The 17,232-nt window shown below is 39.5% G+C and overlaps 1 protein-coding gene across 1 annotated transcript in view; it reads right to left on the reverse strand.

The window, feature by feature from the left end:
• The window catches only part of CHSY1 (chondroitin sulfate synthase 1), a 69,796-nt gene extending 56,892 nt beyond the window's left edge, over nt 1-12,904 (reverse strand). Inside the window, exons 1-2 of the mRNA XM_074234235.1 lie at nt 12,461-12,904; nt 1,595-2,090 (exon numbers count right to left, since the gene is read on the reverse strand). Of these exons, the coding sequence (XP_074090336.1) occupies nt 1,595-2,090; nt 12,461-12,861 (897 nt within the window). The 5' untranslated portion in view covers nt 12,862-12,904. The remainder of the gene's footprint in view (nt 1-1,594; nt 2,091-12,460) is intronic.
• Between the last annotated feature and the right edge of the window lie 4,328 nt (nt 12,905-17,232).

Consider the following 17,232-nt stretch of genomic DNA (forward strand, 5'->3'; position numbering starts at 1 on the left):
CATAATAAAAGCATGAGAAATACTTGTTAGAAAGCCAGAAATATAAAATTTATAAGACAGCTCTATAAAATTCTCAAAACAGCTGTGTTTTCTCATGGATTCCTTTAGCTCTCTTTTATCTTTGAAAAATAAGATCCTTTACACATATCTAGGTTAATGCCAATGCAATTTAAGGGAGAAGAGATCAAAGTGTGCACTCTGATCAAGTCTTGTCCTTATTACCTAACTTTGTGATTTTAGAACTTGAAATGACAACAAAAGCTACTTCCTGCAGCACTAAAAATGTACATATCTCTAAAATTTCAAGCAGAAGAAACTCTGATGAAAAGAAATTCTAAATATGCATGGGCAAGAATAAAATGTTTCCAATATCAATGATTTGGGCAGATTTATCTCAAATGAAAATCAACTGTTACATATTATGTATCTTTCATTATGTAATTTCCTTTGCTAGCATGTTACTAATGGGAGAAAAGTATTCTATTTTTCAAAAATACTCTTAGTAAAATAGTTATCTCTGAACTGGAAGTACAAACATAAAAGTTTTCATGTTTTAAAGGTTGTTTCAGTTCAGTTTATATCTGAAGGAAAGAGAAATGTATTAGAGAGCAAATGACCATCTACTTCATTATTAGCAACAATTTTCATTGGCTACTTCTGAAGAAAAAAATTTAATCTTAGTCTTACAGTCACTCCCTCCAGTCTGACTTCAACTTTCCCCAGACTTATTCTAGTCATTGATTCTTCAAACTACATCATTCATTCATTCTCCAAATTTACCTAGAAATTTTCTAAGTTTGTGTCTTCTCCAATGTCTAGAATGAATTCTGATTTCTTCTCAGCAACCTCAACTTCCCTCATCTCAATATAAAAATCTTATCCTATCTAACAAGGCCCAAAGTAAACTCCACCCTTTTTGCATACCCTATGCTTCCATACCTGAAAGGAATAGCATTTTTCACAGATCTTATTTCCTTTGATTTATCCCTCCAATTTCTATTACCTATTCATAAGTATTCCTTCTCCCCTGCTAAACTATAAGACATTTGAATTCAGGAAATGTGCCTTTTAACTTTGTATTTCTTCTTGCCTAGAAGAATGTCATATATATAGCAGTATAATTTTAAAAATATTTAATTGAATTATGATGATCTCTTGATATGATCATGACTTTAGACAAACCATTTAGCTAGTTTGGGTCTCAAGATTTTTTTATCTGTAAAAATGCAATGGTTTGACTATACAAATTTAAAGATTCCCTTCTCATTCGTGTTCTACTGCTTGTTAACTGTAGGCTGGAAACAATTACAGTGGATTAATTTCTTTTTCAGGATTCAGTAACAAAACTAAGTATCATCATTAAAAACATTATTTGTGGAAAAAAGCCAGAAGATCCTTTAACCTTAAATCTAAGAAAAAGAAATTTAAAACTTGTTGGGGGGGGTGAAACAGAAATGAAAAACAAAAATATAAGGGGCATATGATAACTTTCTGACAAGATCTTTTAACATGGAAATGATATATGAGTTTCCCATATTAATTCAATACTAAAAGTCAAAAATGCTTACAAACTATTAAATAACTTTATTCTTACCTCATAAGACCAGACACACTGTACTCCTGCAAATCTTCGGACACATCGTCCCACCTCCACATCTTCATGTGTCGTATACATTTCTCTCAAGCATTCTCCAATGTGTGGTACCATTCTTCGAAGCACTTCTCGGCTCATAATCACACCAGGGCCACCCATGCAAAAGTTCTCACCAGGTTCAAGAGCCAATTTTCCCATCTCTTCTGTTGTGCCCAGTCCTGTCTGCCCAAGAAAAAGGGGTTCACTACTATTCAAACTCCTTAGAAAATTCTCCAGACGATCTCCTTTGATGTAAACATCATCATCAGCTCTCATAAACCATTCATATTTGTCCAAGTAGTGGTCGTGCATGTACTTGAGCATCATAAAGGACTTCTTCTGGGGTGGATAGGAATCATCCACACCTTGTAGTGGCACTATAGGAATTGGTATGGATGTATCTGAACCCTCACTAGAGAAGAATTCAACTTTTCCAGGAATTGTCTTGGACCATGTTCTAGAATTAAAATAAATTCCAATTAGATATCAAATCAGAAAGAAATTTCATTTTTAATAATCTTTAATACTTCATGTACTCAAGAGTTTTAGTAGCTATCTGCTCATTCTGAAAAATTAATGCTTTTCATAAGAATGAAAAATAAATTGCTTTCTTCCTTTGTTATTTCTAAATGGAAAACTTACTGATGCCAAAGATCAACTCCAGTTAAGAATACCATGGTGTAAAGAGTTCAGTATCAAAATGCTCCCTTCATACTTAAATTTTACTGAATGACTATAATTAGAAATCAGATTTACAAGTCACCAAGAACCATTACTCACAGATTTAGGTAACTAGAGGAATTGCTATTTATGGGGCCTAAGCAAGGGAATTCTCTTTGAGCTCTGAATTTCCCTATCCTCAAAAGAATTAAGGCCTGAATTTCCACATCTGTGAATCACTTTTTCTCTTTAATCAAGTATACAGCTTTGAAAACCAACTCACATACAATATCTTATTTGCTCTTCACAATTGACTTTTAAGGTGGGCAGGCAAATGTTTTCTCCTCATCCTCTATTACACTATGTATCTCACTGCTATCCAGTAATACAAAACATGGACTTAATAAGACTGGGGAGAAGGTAGGAATCGAAAAATATCTTAATTCATTATCTTATCTTTCAGTTCCAGGATTGTAGCAAAAACCAAAGTCCCCTGGTTTTTCTAATACTTACTGGGAACATGAATTTATAATGACTGATCAAAGTGTATAACATTTTAAGTGAGAAGCAACTTTGAATAACCGTTTTACTATTACATTACAATATAAGATTGATTAAATTAGTAGTTTAGTATATGTCAAAGTTATATTTTCTATTTCAAATAAAATTTAAAATTTTTGTCTTATATTCTCTCCAAGGAAGAGTCAAAGAAGATGGCAATTGAACTCGTTTCGTCTTAAACTTGCAATTTCTTCTAAATTTCCTTTTCTTCCATTAACTTTCCAACTACCCAGGTTTGAAATCAGATTTATTTTTGACTCTCTCTTCTTCCACCTTTTGCCAAATCCAGATTTTATACTCATACCACCACCATCATCCAAGATCAGAAGTCCCATCACCTCTTGCCTAGTCTAAGATAACTAAAATTTGCCTTCTTGACTTCTATCTCTCCCCTTTTCAATTTATCTTTCACACAGCTGGCAAAATAAATATTCCTAGCTATAGAAGAGAGTTGACCATGTTAATTCCCTACTCAAAAACTTTTTGTGGATACCAACTGCCTATTAAAAAAATACAAATCTCATTAACCTGTGATTTAATATTTTCCACCATCTGGTACCCACCCAATTTTTATGGCTGCATCACATTACTCCTATCTCTTCTTATTTCCCTGCATTTGCCCATACCTCTTTCTACCTCTGTCTGCCTAAATACCTTTTATTTCTAAGTTCAGAAACTCTACCTCTTATTTGAAAGCTTATCCTTCAAAGTCCTTCTCTACTTCAAGTTTTTCTATAGTACCTTGAATTTTCCTTTGCCCATATCACACTCAACTTTGCATTATACTGATCTATAAACATATCACCATCTTATACTGTCAACTCCTTGAGGGAAAGATTATGTTATTTTTCATTTTACCAACTCCAGAATATGGCACTATGCCCAGAAACACAGCTATGGCCTTATATGTTTGACTGAATAGTACAAAGTCTGGGAAAAGATACAAGCCCCTTTAAGCTACAGGTCCTCACAGCAATACTCCCTATACAAATCCTATTTGCTGGCAACCCAGCAACTAAAAAAACAAGGAGTAATTACTTAGTGGAGCAAGTAAGAGGGTTAAGGGGGAAAAAATGATGAAGTCCCTTGATTTTCAATACCAATACTACAAGCTTTTTGTTCATGGTGCTTTTAGAAATAAATTCTAGGAATTTATGTGACAGAGTTATTGGGGAGGGGGGGAAATCAGCTGTTAGGTTGTTAATGAACATGTATATTTAAATTAAGGCATAAACTAGCAAGCTTTTGGGGTTAATTTTGAGGCATTGGGGCTAAAATAAGAAAAAATCCTTTTATTTCCTCTTCTTTATAGGGCAAGGACTGTTATTCCTAAAAAACTGGAATACATTTTTATAATTTAAGATTTTCCCTTCTTTGAAAAGTGAGGTTCATTCACAGAATGTGATTTATGTATTTTTTAAAAAAGTCATTAGGCACTCACTAACTTCTCTAAAGTTCAAAACCAAACAAATTTTACTGTATTGTTTTCACCGAGACCTAGACATAGCTGTAAAGCTTGCTAAATAACAAGATTCTAGGAGTGATTTTTTTTAATCCCCAGGAGTATTTAATAAATATCCACAGTACATGAACAAAACAATGTCCCTAGCAGGGAAAACTATACTAAAAGCATTTTGACTAAAAAAAAAAATCTTTCTCTGCTAGCCAATCATAGAGCTAAAACCCTATCCCAAATTATTTTTCCAACTTTTTTTCTAGGAAATGTGAAGAGAATGGTATAAGGGAGATAATTCAATTTGTGAAAATACTATCTGTTTTGTATCAGGCCCCAGAAATAACATGGTACATTGATTAGGTGCTGATAATAGCCAAAGTTTTGTAGCACTCTGCATTAAATACATACATGTTAACCTCACATCCTCATTACATGTCCAGCCCATCTTCTTTCCTGATATCACATTTACTGGATAATTTTTACATCACAAATAAAATGATTTTTATAAATTCATTATTAGTAACATGCAGTATCCTATTTATCCTTACCATTTGTTTCTCTCCATTGCCCTTTGCAATAGACATTGCAGGTGAGCAATGAAAGAGCTAAATCCAGAAACAAATGGGATAAAGAGCAGGTCTAGATTCTATCTAAGTATACAATGCTATCAATGATCCTAAGGTGCTTACTGATACAAAAATGTTCTTCCAGTGATACCATATGGCTGTAAATTATAGAAAAGCACAATGCCTGAATAATCAAAATTGTGAAGGAAGATATTACAAAGCATTATTAAATTAACTTTATCAAATTGAGGATCAGAGTGGTTAAGTAAAATTTGCCTTTGGTTACAAAGTTACTACGTGTCCATGGCACAAATCAAGTAAGATCTCTGACCCCAACTTCATCACTTCCAATTATGCCAGTTGATGTAAAGGCTTACTTTGAAATAAAACCATATTTTCATTTTTTTATATTTGAAAAATATTTTCTCTATTTACATCAATTATCACAACAAATTATGCACATGAGAAATAGACTACTTTTCTCTCCAAAACAAAAATCCATCAATATTCTTATATAACACAACATAGCTAAGAATCATGGAATATCACAATCTCTAAAGAATAAAACTATATTACCCAAGAGACAATGTATAAGCATGTATAAGACATGTATAATGTATAAGACAAGGTATAAGCAGACCTTAGCCTACTTTACTGATTATGAATTACATGAAAAAAATATTGCATAAAAGATATCACCAAAAAAGGGCAAGGGGGAAAATGGAAGAATTTCCCATATAAAGTTAAGAAACCTAGAGGAAGTTTTTAAGCACATTGTGTAGTTCCTTATGGATAATTTATAGTTATATGGTACAAGTCACACAGGTTAAAAAATAAAAGTTCAACCAACTTAATAACTTTTTAAATGACATAAAAAGAAAATATAAGGTAGTTAAGAAAGCCACAGCAAATTAACTTCACTTCCTTCAGAAAGGATTATAGATTGGTATTTAACAAAGTAGTTACCAAAGTCTCAAGCTAACTTTGATGAAATGCTGTGGGACAGACAATAACATACCCAAATGAATTCAGAACTGGTTGAATGGTCAGATCCAAAGGAAAGTAAATAATACCTCAATTTAAGAAAAGTTCTTGGTGTCCCAAGAATCTATGCTTAATCCTATGCTGTGGAACATTCTTAATCAGTGACTAGATTTAAGGCATAGATAGTACTCATCAATTTGCAGATTTCACCTAGCTGTTTGGCATAACCTTAGTTTTCTCACCTACAAAACTGGGACAATATTATATGCACTACTTATATTCACAAAATTGTTGTGAGGTAAATTATTTAGTGAAGTGCAAAATACCATATAAAAATGATCTAATATTACTACCTATTTAAGTCATGTTGATATATATTGATCCTACCCTATATCGCAAACCCTTTCTCTACTCACACCACAACCACACTTATTCAGGGACCTCACATCACCTCTTACCTAGACTTCTACAACAACCTAATTTGTTTCCTTGAATCTTTCTCTCCCCTTTCCATTAAAACTCCATTCAGCTATACAAAATTGATTTTGCTTAAGCACAAGCTGGAAAATGTCTCTCCCTTATTCTAATGCCTCTGGGGGAGAGGGGTTCTTAACATTTTTGGTTGTTTCATTAACTCCTGGTAAAGCCTATGGATGCCTTTTCAGAATAACATTAAAATATGGAAAATAAAATATACACATTTAGAAAAGAAATTGATTGCCTTGAAATACAGTTATCACAATATGAAAAAGAAACAAGTTTAGGGACCCCAGGTTAAAAATCCCTTGCTCAAGGACAAAATATAAACTCCCCCATCTAGTATTTAAAGCCCTTTACAGCTTGACTCTATCTAACCTTTCTGGGTTTACTGCATGTCATTCTTTCAGGTACTCACTGGTCCAAACATGCCCATTGGCTGTCATTCTGTGTACACCACTTTTCCTCTCCTTGTCCATACCTTTGCATGGACTATCCTTCAATAATGGAATGCTCTCTTTCACCTCTATCTCTTAAATTATCTCCATCCATCTCTGTAGATCCTTTCAAAGTTCATCTCAAGCACTACCTCCTTTTCTAATACTGTTTCTTAGATGTCTAACACCCCATCCACCCTGTAAAATCACTTGTTTTTTAATATATATATATATATATATGTCATAAATATTTTGTATTTACTTATCTGTGTACAGGTTGTTTTCCACCAGAGGTGTATAAACTCCTTCAGTGGAAGAACTATTTGGTTTTTCTATTTCTAACACCCATGTCTAACAAGTATGGATACAATTTTGAAGTGAACTATAGAACAAATGTTAACAAGTAGTGAAGAGAAAAAAAAAGCCCAAAGACTGTCTTCCCTTGTTTTCCTCTTCTTCCAAAATCTCCAAATAACCCATAGCTGATAATCAACATGTGAGGGGGGGATATTCCGATCTCTGGATCCAAGTTTTCAAAAATCCACCCCCCCCTTATTTTAATGTTGTATCCCAGTTAATGAAATACATTTTATTGGTGTCTTTTTTCTTTTTACATTCAACTTATTGTGGGGGAATATCAGCTGTGGGGCTAAACCTCATATTTGACAAATTGCTTTTCTATTTTTTTTTCCAGTCATTCTTGTGGAGAGAAAAAAATTCTTATCTCAGTGATTTATATTCTTGAGTTTATCTTCACTGCACCGTTTCTGACTCAACTTCAGTTGATAAAGCAAGTGATGGACCAATAAGGCTTCCTCTGCCAATAAGTAGAAAAAAGTCTGGTCAAGTCATGAACTTCAACATGTGATACATTTAAGACTCAAATAATGTTACCTAAAAAATACATACCCTTCAAATATAAATAGAAAATACAATAGACTCCATTCCTTTTAGGACCTTCTACGGATGAGTCATTACAAATGGTCAAGTTTTCTGAATACAGCTGAAGAAGTGTTTTTTTAATACAGTTTGAATAGTCTTTTTAAAAATGTATTATACACTTTCTTAGCATAATGAATTTAACCTTTTCTTGATGACTCAAAGTCCATCGTTGTGAATACATGTTATAAACATCTCATTTATACAGAAGCTTTGTAACAATTACATTTATCTCATTTAAGCTCCATAAAACTATGAAGCAAATAGACCATTTTAATCTAAATTAATAAATGAGAAAACTGAATTTTAGAGTTTGAATGTTAGCCCAAACAACATCAGAAGCAGGTAGAAAAGCTGAGAGAGATTTCAGGCTTTTCATACTATAATACAAGAGCCTTCAATAATTGTACAATAAGGCTTCTACATTCAAATTCTTAAGTTTACTTTCTAATTTCATGTTTATTTGTTGTCAGACTATTGGATTACTTTTCACTGTACCTGCATATAATAGCTCCCCCCCTTCTAATTTACTTCTTTTGACTAGAAAACCAGATAATTAAACTTAGAATTATGTGAAAGGGGATAGTTAGGTGGAGCAGTGGATAGACCACCAGCCCTGAATTCAAATCCAGTATCAGATACTTAATAGTTATTTGGCTGTGTGACTTTGGGCAAGTCACTTATTCCCACTGCCTTGCAAAATAAAAAAAAAAAAAAGAATTGTGTAAAGCAAGAGCAAGCAGAGAGAATCTAAAGACCCCAGTCAAAAGAGAAGCTTTTATTCTTTTGACTTTGTGAGATTCATTATGGCTGCTCCAGTCTTTGACTTTTGGATAATTTTTTTTTTCATCATTAGTAAAGAAAGGAGAATGGTATGTATAGTTTAAAAAAACACACACTGGAGTTGTTATCAGAGAATCCCAACTCTGCTATTCCTTATGTGTGTGTCTTTGAAAAAAATCCATCCCACTTCTTGGGGGCCCCAAGTCTCTTCATCTATAAAACAAAAGAACTGAATATGGTGATCTCCAAGTTTCCTTCCAACCCTATATCCTATGATCCTATTATACAAAATGACTTCAAGAGTGTTACTGCAAAAAGTAACTGTAAGAGTGTCATGGTACACAGTAACATTATAATGTAGTTTCAAGTACATCCAAGTCTACCAACCATCTTTTCATACATCAAAAGTTTTAAGCCTAAATTTCTACCAGAATGATTCTATAAAGTATTATTTAAGGACCAAACGTTGACTTTCAGCTGAAAAATGGCCAAACCTAATTCTAAAGTATATGAAGTCTGTTTGGTAATCAAAATCCTTCAAACTCTAGGACTCTTTCCCTACTCCCACACCAGTCTTTCCAGACTTCTTAAACCTTACTTTCTTCCATGTGCCCTTCCATCAAGAAACACAGGCCTCATTGCTGTTTTATGAATGAGATACCCCTTGTCTGGGTTAAGTATGTTCTCTGATTGCACCCCCATGCCTGAAAATATTCTATCTCATATGGCTTCCTACAAGTTCCAACTAAAATTTCCTCTAAAAAACTTTTTCCAACCCCTCTTATTTTAGCATCTTCCCCTATTTCCCATGTATCCTGTACATAGTCTATTTGTGTATATTTTTGCTAGGCATTTTGTGCTCATGTTTGCACTAGATTGCAAGTTGCACAGACTATCTTTTGCAGCCTCAATGCTGAGCATTGGGACATAAGGTACAAGTTAAGTACTTAAAGCATGTTTAATGACTGAATAACTTGTCTGTAATCATCAAATCCAAGTCAAGCCTTGGGTTAAAAATTACTTAGACAAATGATGACTCAGAGGTAGTCAAAACTATCTTTACATTACGGAGAATGTTAGACTGCAAGGTGTCAAAGCCCAACCAATGAGGAGAGTTCACCTCACAAGACCTCTGACTCCCAATTGCTTTGTCGATAGGCAAATAAAGTCCTAGAAAAAGTTCTTTGTTTTGTTTTAAAGGAACCAAGCAAAGTGAATGGAAAAAGGAAGGAATGAATAGTGATAACACTCCAAAAAAAAAAAAAAAAAAGGTGATAAAGAAACTGAAGGTCAAATGATTGATATTTCTACCTTTCTCAAAATATTCCAAGAATATCCATTAACAGAGAAAGGAAGACAACGCATTAGGGTCAACATTAACATCCAAAAGAAAAGGGCTTTTACTTTTTAGAAGTAAAGGGTGAGCCAAAGTCAAGATGTGAAATATGACAGCCCAGTTTCTAGGAAAATATAAATCATACTGATCGGACTTCAAAATAACACTGGATCTATATGTCACACAACTGATAACCTAACCACAGGGTAGCTTGATATTATGAATGCCATAAGCTATATTCAAAAAAGATTGATGTCAACAATAAGTTATAATGAAGTTACACATGGGTTCTCATTTGAACATACAATATTTTTGCAATCAAACTGAATAAGTTGAGTTTATATATTACTTTGAAATATGTAAGGCATTTAGCTTACTTTCTCTCATTTAAGATTCCCAACATTACTGTGAAACAGTTAGGACAGGTATTATCACTGGCAAGAGTGGTGCAGTGGGTATAGTCAATGCAGGGCTTGTAGTCTAGTTCAAATCTCATCTCAGATACTATTTACTGTTATGACCCTGCACAAAAACACTTAAACCTGTCTGCTTCAGTTTCCTCATCTGTAAAATGGGGATAATAATAGCTCCTACCCGCCAGTGTTGTTGAGGATCAAATAAGATTTGTAAAGCACTTAGTATGTGTGACATAAAGTTTGTGTATTTTTCCTTCTTTCTTTTCCCAGGCACAAGGATTAAATGACTCACCGATGGCTGTACAGTTATTGTCTGAGGCAAGATTTGAACCTAGGCCCTAGACAGCACTCTGTCATGCTGAAAATCTTATATTCATTTTATGATGGAGTTGCTCCAAGAAAATTTAAGTAACTCAGACATGTAAAGACAATCAACTTATTCCGGAATAGAGTAGCTCTTCTGATGCTCAGCCCAATCTACTAGCCACTAATCTCCACTATATGTTTCTCTGGCTTACTAATCAGTAACTTTGAAGTTTAAATCTGAACTCTGAACGTATGTAAAATAATGGAAACCTTAAAGATCAAATACATATAGGTAAATCAGATCAGCATGAATTACTGTGCTTCCCCACTATCACTGCTGAGTCTTCCTAACTCTTTTTTTCTTCCCTTCTGGTATATTCAGTCCCAGACACCTTTTTGATCCTCCTACTATTTGGAAGAAAAAATGGAGAGTGAGATTAAAAATGAGTAAGATGTGATCCAATAAGATATAAATCTGAACTCAGCACTTTCATATTCTGGAAACTAAGTTTTCTCATGTATTTGTACTGTGGTGATACAAGTAAATAAACCAACTTTTCTGCTATTTGTCTTGAAAACTCTCACATATAACCAATAAAACTTTTTTAACGATTCAATTTCAGAAAAATGGATTATTATCTTTCTCCTACCATGTAAATCCATGGCAGAATTAATTCAGTTTCAGTCATAATTTAACAAAGTCTGCCATTATTCCAGAACATCTCTTTATAAAGCCTATTTAGCTAACACCTAGTGCTCATTCTGAACATGAACCCATTTGATTTTCTAACTAAGGCTGATTATGGCAATAGGTAATGATTACTAACTCTATTGATTAATATTTAGAATACTCCTTCAATCTTATGTATGTAGATATTATGCCCTCCTCCACACACTCGATATTCTACTACAAAAAAAGGAAGATTTAAGAATTTTAAAATAGATATTAATATCTGAGTATTTATTGAAAACCATTACCTTTTATTATTATTATTTTCATTTTTTTAAAGGTTTTGCAGGGCAATGGGGTTAAGTGACTTGCCCAAGGCCACACTGCTAGGTAATTAATAAGTGTCTGAAGCTGATTTGAACCCAGGTACTCCTGACTGCAGGGCCGGTGCTGTATCCACTGCACCGCCTAGCTGCCCCAAAAACCATTCTCTTTTAATTGTGTTTCGGTTATTAAAAAAATATGTATCCACATAAGATTCCTTTTCTTTTCCTCTCCCTGTTCTCCTATTTATGAGAATCCGTTTACAAGGATTAAAAACCAGGCTATTAGTCTAGCCATCTTAACTGACAACAAAGACACCTCTTTTTTGGCTATTAGATGCCGGGAAGTTATAAGTGCTTTAGAAAATAGCAGCTGTTTTGGACAAATTCAGTTCGGAGTGGCAGAATTCCTCCCAGGCATCACTCGATTTTTAAGTCGGGTGCTCATTCCAAGAGGAATGTGTGTGCCTGCGCCAGGCCGTGATGGGCATTTCTCGGAATAAAGCATTCCCGTGGGTGAGGGAAATGCTGAATTTCGGTTAGAGATGAATGAAAACTGGGATGCCGTTTCCAGTGAAAGGGGGCTCGGTGGGCCCGAGCGAGGGCAAGGCTCCGGCCTAATAAAAGATGCATGCACCTCCGCGTGCCCGTGGCATCCTAGAGAGGGCATCGGTCCGGAGAAGCGCGGGGGGGGGGGGGGGCTGCCCCGGCTGCCGGACACCCGATAGCCTGTCCGGGCTGGGTGTCCGCGAAGAGCCCCCGCCCCCCGCCGCGCCCGGAGCGGGGCCGGAGCTCTCCTCCGGCTCAAGCGCGCCCCACCGACCCGGGGAAGGGCAGGGCAGCCCGGGTGGCCGCCGCCCGGCGCGGACATGGATGGGCCCGGGCCGCGGAGGCCGAGGCGGGCGGCACTCACTTGTAGGCGGCCACGGCTCGGCTCTCCAGGTACTTCTGGGCCGTCATGACTCCCACGAAGAGAAAGTTCTTGGCCCGGGGCAGGTCGTCCGGGTGGCCGCCGGCGGCCAGCTCGGGAGGCCAGAGCAGCGCGCCCCGCGCGTCCTCGCGCCCGGCGCCCAGCGCCAGCACGGGGGGCTGCGGCGGCTGCTGCTGCGGCGGCGGCGGCGGGTCCCGGGGCGGCGGCGGGTCCCGGGGCGGCGGCGGCGGCGGCGGGCGGCAGCCCTCCGGGCTGGCTTGGCGCCGCTGGCCCGCCTTCTTCAGCTCCGAGGCGCGGGGCAGGATCAGCCGCGACGCCAGGATGAAGCCCAGGATGAGCCCGAGCAACACACTGAGCCAGGAGCGGCGGCTTCTCCCGGCCATTCCCCAAGTGCCCGCCGGCCGCACAGCCTCCCTCGCCCCCGGAAAAACAGCCAGCTCCCCCGGGGCGGCTCCCGCGGGCCGGCCCGGCCCCCCGCGCGCTCCCTTCACCGGCCGGCGGCGGAGAGCGGGCCCGCGGCGGCGCGCGTCCTAGCGGCCCCGGGCCCGGGACAGGCAGCGCGGCCGCCGCTGCGGCCGGCCCCGCATGCCCATGGCCGCTGGGCTCCGGCTAATCCGCCCGCAGGCCCCCGGCTGGCCCGGCGCGCGCCGCGGCTTTGTTCCGCCCGCGTGCCCCCTCCCGCCCCCGCCGCGCTCCTGCGCCTTTAAGAGGGGACCATGCCCGGCGCGCGGCGGCGGCGGCGCCGGAGGAGGAGGAACGGGCCGAGCGCGGCCGCGAGGGCTCCCGCCCGGCTGCTCGGGGCCCGAGTGGCGGCGCGGCCGGCGGCGGGGCGCTGCCCTCCGCGCCTCCGCCTCCGCCTCCGCCTCCGCGCCGCGCCTGGCACCGGCCGCGCTCCGCTACACTAGCGCCACCCCCGCCCTCGTAGTCGCCGGCGGCGCCGCCGCTGCCGCTGCACATCCTCCGGCTCAGCTCGCCATTGCAACAGGAGCCCCCGGCGTCACGCACGGCGCGTTATGAAGCGGCCGCCGCGGCCGCGGTCCCGTGGCCTCGCTCGGGATCCGTCCCCGCCGCCCCATTGGCGCAAAAGTGAATGGGGGGCGGTTCACGTGGCCAAAGTTTCGCCAAAAAGAAAAAAAAAAAGCGAGCGAGGCGCGGGGAGGAGAGGGCGCCCTCCCCGCCCCGCCCCGCCCCCGCCCCTCCCCCCCGCGGGCGGCCGGGCCGCGGGCGGCTAACGGTCTCGGGGCCCGGGGGGCCGGGCCCGCGCCGCGCCCTCCCCTCGGGCCCGCCTCGGAGCCCGTTATCCTCCCGGCCCGGGGCCGCCAGGGCGCGCCGCCGGGGCCCCTCCCGCCACACCCGCGCCCCGGCTAACCGCGGCGGCCTCGCCTCCCCAGAAACCTGACGTGGAAGAGGAAAGGGAGGGGTCGGGGCCCCGGCCACGCCGGGCCGCCGGGGCAGCTGCCCACGTCTGCACTGGTCGGGCTCGGGGCTACGTCAGCCCTGCCCGCGCGGCCGCTACCTGCGGGGCGGCCCCGCCCGAGGCGGCCGAAGGGCCGCTGCCGCCCGGGGAGCCGGGGACGTGAGGCCGAGCATGGCGTGCGGCGCGGGGCGGGCTCCGGGGGCCCCTGCGTTGGCACGAGGAGGAAAAGTGGGAACGGGTCTTGGTGCCAAGCTTCTGGAGACTAGTTTTCCGTTTCTTTTCCTTTTTTTTTTTTTAATGTTCCTTTCCAAAATCCCTTGGTTTTGTTTTTTAAATCTATGCCTGGGCCTGTCCCTGTTCTGACAGCCACCACCTGCTTGCTGGGGCGGGGGGATTCCTCTGATGCCTTGCTTGTCTTTACGTACCCCGAGGGTTTCAGAATCCTCCTCTTCACCCTAATCTTTCTGAGGGAGGGGGAGAGCTCTTCATTCTCACATCTAAATCCGACCCCTTTGCTAGAGCAGCCTATTTGACAAATCATGAATTTTCTTACCACTTTCCTTAGAGCCTTTTAGAGCAAACATCTCTCTCAACCTTATTTTCTTTCCACATCCCTATCAAGATCTTTCTGCAAAGAATCAGAAACTCTGCAAGGACTGACAAGCTTTATGGATATTACCCCACCCCCACCCCTCCCAGCGGTTTATATTTTAGGTTTTTTTTTTCTTTGATGGGGGAAGACCAAGAGAATACATCCTGATAAAATTTTTGGAGATTGCTTATCTAAGTCATGCAATAAAATGGGGTTGGAGTGAAGCTTTACTGACGCCTGTCAAACCACACACTATAGCTGCCTACTCCACCATTGGTCTTCAGAGAAATCACAACTACTGTTTCCTCCACTCTGACTAGATAACTTTTCTCACCACCATTGCCCAGATATGTTATCAGTATTCTAGACTATGTTAATCAACCTTGCCATTCTCCCTTTGTATGGCCCTTAATTTAGTGACCAATTCATTCTGCCAAGTATTTATTACATGACAAGGACACAAGGTTAAAATGGTTCTGCTTTCAAAGAGCTTAAAGCTCTTAATGATAAATATTCCTTTTAATTACTATAAGATAGGGACTGGAATTTAGATTTCCTTGATATAGAGAACACAAGTGAAGAAACTCCTACCTTCTCTGCAATTTGTAGTCTAAAAATTAGAATAGGTGAGTGACTTGCACAGGGGCCACACATCCTGAGCATGTTAGAGGCAAGATTTTTGCACCCAGGTTTTCCTGGCTTTAATACCAGCTAGACCATGCTTTAGCTCTCTTCATTACAATGTGGACATATTTTCAGAATTACTAGGGACCTTAGAGTTCATCTAGTCCAACCTCCTCATTTTTCAAATGAGGAAATTGAAACTTACATAGGCTAACAACCTTATGACACTCTGCCATACCTCAGTATGGAAGGTGGATAGGGAGCTGGAGTTGGAATGAGAAGAGGCCTTCATTTTTATTTTGCCTCTAATAACCCGTGACTAGGCACCTAATTTAACCTCTCACCTGTAGTTTCCTCATTTATAAAATGGAGGTAATATTGACTTCTATATAGCTCACAAGACAGTATGTAAAGGATTTTGCAAACTTTAAAGTGTTAAGTAAATGTCTAAAATTGTTACTGAAATAATCTGTTTACAAACAGAACTCTGGATTGCCAAAAGATAGGCTTTCTGGGAGAAAGTGGGTCTTTTTTAATTTTAAAATTTACATATTCAGAAAAAAATTAAAAACTAAGAAGTACACAAAGCTGTATTTAACTGCCAGCATATCATTATTCTCAAATGAAAGTAATATGGGGTGCAAATATTTCCAGGACAAAGATAGATGCCTTTCTTTTTTCAACCTACTTTTTTCCTAAAAGCAAGCAAGCAATACAATGCCAGAGGCATGAGGTGATCATGTACTCCCATATGAGAAAGGGGGAAAAAGTTTACAAGCATCAGAAAACTAGTTTTGAAATATTTCCTTCGATATTATATTGGATCAGCTTTTTAATCAGAAAAAAAGTAGCAGATAGAATTCAAAACATTTTCGCTGAGGGGAAGGTAGAAAGAAGGGAGAGTGAATACTACATTTCTCCGTTGACTGACAGGTGATTTTCTTTAAATAAAAATTATTTGGGAAATAAAAGACAGAATGAATAATAAACCTTGTGTCTTTTTTCAGTGAAGATAAGCTAAAGGTGATCTAAGCAAAGAAAATCCTTGAATCCTTTACATTTTACCCCAGATTAAAAGTATCAAAAGTATCAAGATGCATGTGATATAAAAAGATATTTAAGATAACCATGGGTGGGGCAGTTAGAGCACCAGCCCTGAAGTCAGGAGTACCTGAGCTCAAGTCTGCCCTCAGACAATAATTACCTGTGTGGACTTGGGCAAGCCACTTAACCCCACTGCCTTGCAAAAAAAAACAAAAAAAAAAAAGGTAACCATGGACTTTTGGTTGCAGGAGGCCACTCTTGCTTATTCAGAATTACTGCTTTCCATTGCTATTTGTGATATATGTTAAAGAATAGTTCATTACCCATTATTCTACAGACTTTCCCCCTCTCTTAAGTGGTGATCCACATCTAAAAATAATACATTAATTGTGCAATGAATATATTACAACAGTGGTCTTCAGAAGAAAATAGAAGACATAACCATGAATTAAAGGTTCAAATTCTGTTGAAGGACATTTTCAGGAAGGCCATAAGCCACAAACATGGAATAAATCATTAGACCTTTCAAACTCAGTTATAGTCTCATAATTCAGTGTCAGTCCAGTTTTATGTAATATACAAATCTAGCTGCATCTGGATGGACTCAATGTAATACCAATAAAGACAAACATTTTTTACCCTATTCTGAGGAAGAAGATTCTTAGCACAGATGGGTAAACTAGAAGTTCAGAATTAAGACATATTCAGACAAAATATGTTTTGCTTGGCTAAGATAAAGGGTTTCCATTTTGGGGGAAATGTTAGTGAAATAGAAAAAAAATGAAACATTTCAATATTAAAACCACAGAGAAAAAATTTTAAAGTATACAAATAGGAAAGTATTGATTCTATAGTGTTAAATTTAATATATTCTTTAAAAAAAGAGGATTGAGTAATGATTCATGATTTCATAGAACTTTCTACTCTTTTAAAATGAAAATGTTTCTGTTTATCAAGTTTATAATTAAGACATTAAAAAAAAAGGCTAGTCAGCAAGCATTAAGTACTACCCTGACCAGCCGATACTGTGCTAAGTATGGAGTATATAAAGAAAGGCAAAAAAAAAAAAAAAAAAAA

The sequence above is a fragment of the Macrotis lagotis genome, chromosome 4 (assembly GCF_037893015.1).
Source record: "Macrotis lagotis isolate mMagLag1 chromosome 4, bilby.v1.9.chrom.fasta, whole genome shotgun sequence".
NCBI lineage: Eukaryota > Metazoa > Chordata > Mammalia > Peramelemorphia > Peramelidae > Macrotis > Macrotis lagotis.